General features: G+C 68.2%; 1 protein-coding gene across 1 annotated transcript in view; it reads left to right on the top strand.

Moving 5' to 3' along the window:
* The first annotated feature begins 1,789 nt into the window (after positions 1-1,789).
* MUC5B (mucin 5B, oligomeric mucus/gel-forming) overlaps positions 1,790-6,000 on the top strand; it is a 34,839-nt gene continuing 30,628 nt past the window's right edge. The window contains exons 1-7 of the mRNA XM_087855218.1: positions 1,790-1,859; positions 4,010-4,081; positions 4,485-4,535; positions 4,844-5,105; positions 5,232-5,346; positions 5,479-5,569; positions 5,790-5,896. Coding sequence (XP_087711344.1) covers positions 1,790-1,859; positions 4,010-4,081; positions 4,485-4,535; positions 4,844-5,105; positions 5,232-5,346; positions 5,479-5,569; positions 5,790-5,896 — 768 coding nt within the window. The remainder of the gene's footprint in view (positions 1,860-4,009; positions 4,082-4,484; positions 4,536-4,843; positions 5,106-5,231; positions 5,347-5,478; positions 5,570-5,789; positions 5,897-6,000) is intronic.

Genomic DNA, 6,000 nt, shown 5'->3' with positions numbered 1-6,000 from the left:
GAATAACTTACAAACTCAGGTGCCCAGGGCTGCTCACATGTGCAGTGGTGGGAGGGGGTGGCTGGCGGGGCCCTCTGATGGTGGTGGGGTGCTCGCTGAGTCGGGGCGCTGAGGGATGGGCCAGCAGGGCAGGTGCCTGGGCGTGGCCGGGCGCCCAGTGGGGCGAACACCGAGAGCCGGAGCCCTCTGGGAAGCAGCAGGGGCCGGGCCCTGGGGTTCAGGCTGAGGGAGGCCCACAGGTTTGCAGGGCCGTGGACGTAAGGCCCGTCTGCGGGAGATTCGATGCGGAATCAGGGGCCGGCTCCCAGGTGGGTGCACCCTCCCAGCACTAAAGAGGCTGGGAACCAGCAGATCCCGGGCCTCCAGACACGCATGGCCTGAGGGCCATCAGCCAAGCCGAGGGGCGACCGCCAGGGGAAACCGTGAAAGCTTTGAGGATGGTTTTCCCGTTGCCCCAGCAACTCCACTTCCGTGAATGAATCCTCGGAAAGACAGATGCAGGGGGATCCCCGCTGTGTGCTCTGGGAAGGGGTCCTGCCCACCACCCGAGGGGCTCCTGTGCTTCCCAGCTGGGGTCCGTCCCAAGGGCCACTCTCAGACACACTCCGGCGTGGGGAAGGGTGTCCAGCACTGTTGCCAGAGCCGGAGAATAAGACGTCTGGAGCGTGAGTCAGAAGGGCGCAGGGGCGAGGCTGAGCTAGTCGCTGACGGGGAGAAGGGTACCGTGTGACCCCCGCAACAAGCCCACGCCAGCCGGGGAGCTGGGACTTCGTGGCTTCCGCTCAGGGCAGGACTGGGGTTGAGAGACCCCCCGGCCCCCCCAGGTGACCCTATCAGCCCTGCCAGGGGTCCTCAGGAGCATGTCGCCATGTAGACATCAGCCCCCGCACGGCCTGCCATCCACCGAGGACCCTGGTGGCTGGGCGACCCTGAGGGGCAGGGGCTTCCTCTGTGCTCCCCGGCCTCAGGTCACCTAGCCAGCCTCGGGAGCCAGGTGAGGGTCAAACCTGCCCTGCTGGGAGTCTCTGGCCCTGCCTCGGCCAGGGCATGCGTTGGACAAGGGCCAGCCTGGGTGTCCATTCCCAGGGCCTCCGTTTCCCTTCAAATCTGAATGTGGTGACAGAGAGGAGCTCAGAGACCCACAGGGGTAATGGTCAGCAGGGCTAAGGTCTCTGGGCACGGAGCCTCCTCCCAGGACCCCCACAGCCACGCAGCCCAGGCACCCCGCCCTCCGCACATGGCTGACCACCCCCTAGCTGAGCAGAAGCCCCAGGGACCAGGAGTGAGCGCCCCCGGCCAGCGCCCAAGGCTGCCCGATGGCTGAGGCCTCGTCCAGGTTCCGGGGAGGGGCTCGACCTGCAGGCTGAGCATGGGGTCGTGCTGACCACCTCCCTACTGAGTGAGTGAGACAGGACCAGGGCGGCCCAGGTGGCCGCATGCAGGGGCTCTGCCACCCAGGATGGGCTGCCGGCACTACCGTCCTGGCACTAGGTGGCCGCCCCTCTCCCTCTGATTCTCAGGAGCTGTGGAGGAGCGGGGGATGGGGGAGAGTGGGGGCAGGGGTCCACAGCCACAAATCCTTCCTCCTCCAGGCGTCTTTCCTGCCGAGGCCCCTCCCCGAGAGCAAACACACGTGGCTGCCTTGGGGGAAAGGACGGAGCCCTGCGTGGCCCAGGAGCCGGGCTCGGGGCCAAGGCTTCCTGCTATATAAGCCCCAGGGCCCCCAGGGAGCGAGCACTGGGGCCCACTCCCTCCCGGCCACCCGCCCGCCGCCGTGCCAGCCCCCAGGATGAGTGCCCTGAGCGGGTGCCTGGCGCTGTCCTGGGTCCTCGCAGCCCTGCTCTTGGTGCAGAAGACAGGTGAGGACGAAGACCCTGCTGGCTCCATCGCTGCAGTGGGGGGTCCCCACAGGCCACTGGCTGGGGAGCTCTCTTGCTGAGAGTGGGCAGCAGGATGCCACCCGTGTGCCCCAGTGGGGCCCCCAGGCTCTCCGCCTGCACCCAGAGAAGCTGGGTCCCCCCGGGAGAACCGGCGACAGGGTGTTGGGGTGGGGGCTGGGTGAGCGGGCCGAGGCTGGGCGTCTCTCTGCTCCCTGGGAGGGCGACAGCCATCAGTGCAGCCCCCACGGAGACTCCAAAATTCCACCTCAGGTTGGGGTTGGAACAGCTGACAGGTGAGCCGGCCGCAGGGCAGCCCCATCTGAGCCCACCTCCCCGCCCTCGGCGCCTCCCCAGCCATTCCGTGGCACTTAGCACCTAGGGGAAGCACCACTGGTCCTCATACTTACTGTCAACATGAAAGACACGGCCTCAGGGGCTGCCTGGGTGACACCCAGCAGGGCTGGCCTGGAGCCCTGGCCACTGCAGTCTGCCCCGCCCGGTCCCAGCGCTGAGCTCTGTGCCCTCGAGGGCTCCCCGCAGTGCCTCGCCCAGGTTCGGGGGTCTGGGCAGCTGGACACTGGCCCACGGCTCCCTCCATCAGTGGCCGCCTTTCTTGGGGCCCCTCCGAGCAGGGCTGGGAGTAGGGGGGACCTCCCCATAGTGGCTCCCAGCGGGGGTGCCGGGCCCCCAGCCTGCTGTGCTAATCAGGTTCCTGTTGGCTGGTTTGCACAGCCGGCCCCCACGGCCCGGCTCTTCAGGCTTCTCTGGGCCATGCGGGCCTCAGACCACGTGCCTCAAGAGTGGGTCCCACCAGTGAGCCCCATCGTCCTCCAGCTGCTTCTCTCAGGGGGGCAAATCCCACTAGGGGTGGGCGAAGGCGGTCTGAGAGGAGGCCCCACGTCAGGCAGGGTTGTGCTATCAGCCTCGGTGTGAAGGGACAGTCGGTACCGGGCATTTCTCTGGCCCAGTGATGGAGACCAGGTCTCGCTGGGCGAGTGACCCCGCCTGAGGAGGGCCCCCAGTGGAGCCAATTCTTGCCGGAACCAGGCCTGGATGGGGAGGCGGCGTGCGGTGCCAACTGCCTGCAAGACCCTCTGGTTTCTGACCGTGAGGTGTGGCCAGCGGCTGGCCCTGGCCAGGCTCACGCGGGAGGGGCGGCAGGTCTGGGGTCAGGGGTGGACACAGGGAGCGGCTGTGCCTGTGGGAAATGCAGTCACCCGGGGCCCTCGAAAGGAAAGATTAATGCCGGGCCAGTCCCTGTGGTTTCCGTGTCTGAGGTCCCCGCTGGGATAGTCGAACAGGAAGCAGAGGCTGTCGCGGTGGCCTCCCTGTGCCCCTCGCTGAGCTGGTTGCACCAGGGACATGGGGACATCGGGGCCCCGCCTCCCGCTCCCCAGGAAGCTCCGTCTTGGGCTGAGTGTGGAGACTCCCGGCAGACCAAAGGAAGGAGGTCAGGGCCATGGGAAGGGGGTGCTGCAGGCTGAGCTCGGCCGAGGGGCCTGGGAGGGCTCCCCGCTGCCCACCACGGCGGTGAGGGGGCGTGGGGGTCTGGCCACCGGGGGAGAGCGCCTGGGCTTGGCCCCCGTCAGGCTGGTGGAAGAGGCCCTGCCTGGAGGTGGTGGGCACACAGGCCCCCGGGGACAGCCACCCCACGCCAGGGCCCCCAGGCCTCCTGCCACCGTGACAGATGGTTCTAACTCAAATCTGGCTCTGGTCTTGGGTTTCTGCTAAGTCATGCCCAGAAGCCTCCCCAACTGCGTGTGTCTTTCTCCCCAACAAAGCCGGTCTTTGTCCTTCTCCAAAGGAGGCCCGGGATGGGGCCGAGCCCTCTTCTGGGGTGGCCAGGGTCAACGGGGCCAACGCCTTTTCCTGATTCCATTCTCCTGCCCGGAGCCGGCAGCGCCAACTGCCCCGGCCCGGCAGGATGAGGCCCCGCCCTGAATTTGTAGATGGGGAGGCTGGGGGTCAGCGCAAGGAAACTGGGTAGCTGTGGCCCCTGTGGAGGCTCCCATCCCGGCAGGGCCTCACTTTCTACCCCGTAGCGTGTCGTGGGGCCGCCACCCTGAAGCCTACCCAGAACCGATGGCGAATGTCCGGCTCTCATGGACTCCCGTCCCCTTTCCCCGCAGAGACCCAGGGCAGCGTGGAGCCCGGCCGGGCAAGCACAGAGGCTGCCGCGCTCAGTCGGAGAGCGGACATCGGTACGTGGCCCACGCTCCGGGCGGCGGGGCGCCCCCGGCAGGCGGAAGGGGCTGGGCCCCGAGTGGGCCGGGGATCTGGACGGGGGATGGGGGACAGACCCCCTTCCACATCGGCGGCGCATCAGGCAGAGACCCTTCTGGGTCCCACCTGCCCACAAGAAGGGACGGCAGGGGGCGCGGGCTCACGCACATGTGCGCACCCAGGGCAGCCCACAGACAGGAAAGCCCGGGCAACGATGTGTCTGGGGCAGACGGCGAGGGCCGGGAGGGGCAGCCCTAGTCCTGGGCTCGCTGGGCTAGGTCAGGGGGGCCTACGTCTCTCTGACGCCCCAGGGCGGCCAGTGAGGAGGACGGGCTCCCCAGCCCGGCTGCTTCTCTAGTGTGACCCACCCTCACTCTGCAGCTTGGAGCATGACCGTCCTCCCGCCCATCACCGTCTTGCCCACCATGAGCTGTGAGTGGACGCTGCCCACTGCTGACGGGGTGGGGGCTCACAGATCTGGGGGGTAAAGTTGGCACAGTGTGGGCAGCTGAATGGCTTTGGTCCCAGCTGGGAGCCCTCCCCGTGCACAGCTCTCCTGGGGGCTGGCCCCGGATGCTGGGGCAGGGGCAGGGCTCTCAGGGAGCATCAGGACAGCTAAGGGCGGCGAGGCTGGTGAGCAGCTGCCCTCGTGGCTCCCACCCCAACGCGGGGTCAGCTGCCCACGGGTGGCTGGGCGAGGCCGGTGGCATCTGCCGGGACCCCACACGCTCTCCCCGCAGCCCGGAACCCCGCACACAACGGGCGCGTGTGCAGCACCTGGGGCGACTTCCACTACAAGACCTTCGACGGGGACGTCTTCCGCTTCCCGGGCCTGTGCAACTACGTCTTCTCCGCGCACTGCGGCGCCGCCTACGAGGACTTCAACGTCCAGCTCCGCCGCGGCCTGGCCGGCTCCAGGCCCACCATCACCCGCATCGTCCTCAAGACCCAGGGGCTGGTGCTGGAGGCCTCCAACGGCTCCGTCCTCATCAATGGGCAACGGTGAGCCTGGCGCAGGCAGGGGAGCAGCCGGGACTCCGGGGTGGGCTCGGGGCCTAGGGCTCGTGGGGAAGGCCCTGGACCCTGCTGGACACCTGGCTGTGGGACGACCGGAACTTTCCACCCCAGGGAGGAGCTGCCCTACAGCCGCGCGGGCCTGCTGGTGGAGCAGAGCAGTGTGTACGTCAAGGTCACTGTCCGGCTGGTGCTGACCTTCATGTGGAACAGAGAGGACAGCGCCCTGGTGAGGATGCCCCACCCCCACACCCCTCCAGGCCTGTCGGGGAGGGCCTCCCAGTCCCCAGGGCAGGGGCAGCAGGGGCTGTGGGCTCGGCCGGGCTGGCTGAGGCTGGAGCTGCCCCTCCTCTGCCCCCAGCTGGAGCTGGACCCCAAGTACGCAAACCAGACCTGCGGTCTGTGCGGGGACTTCAACGGGCTCCCGGCTGTCAACGAGTTCTACTCCCACAGTGAGTGCCCGTGGGGGTTGGGGGGTGGAGTCAGGAAGCCGAGCCTGTGGGTCCCACCTGGGGGGGAGCTGGATGGTCCCCAGGAGACCTGGAGGGGGCAGCCTGGGGTGGCCTCACCCAGGCACTGGGCAATACTCAGGGCAGTGATACCCCAGAAGTTTCGGGTGCCCCAGGCAGGGGGCCCTCAATGCGCTCCACACCAAGCATCCCCTGCCCACAGATGCCAGGCTGACCCCTGTGCAGTTCGGGAATCTGCAGAAGCTGGACGGGCCCACAGAGCAGTGCCAGGATCCCCCGCTTTCCCCAGCCAGCAACTGCACAGACAGGGTGAGCCCATGGCCCCTGCTCCCCGCAGGGCATGGGGACAGCCAGGAGGGTGGACCAGGCTTCCCGGGCTGGGTCCTGCGGTGTCCGGGTGAGAGGGGGTCTCC

Source organism: Ursus americanus, chromosome 24 (assembly GCF_024610735.1).
Source record: "Ursus americanus isolate L20-20 chromosome 24, mUrsAme1.1.p, whole genome shotgun sequence".
In the NCBI taxonomy this organism is placed as follows: domain Eukaryota; kingdom Metazoa; phylum Chordata; class Mammalia; order Carnivora; family Ursidae; genus Ursus; species Ursus americanus.
This window is presented reverse-complemented; position numbering and strand designations above follow the sequence as displayed.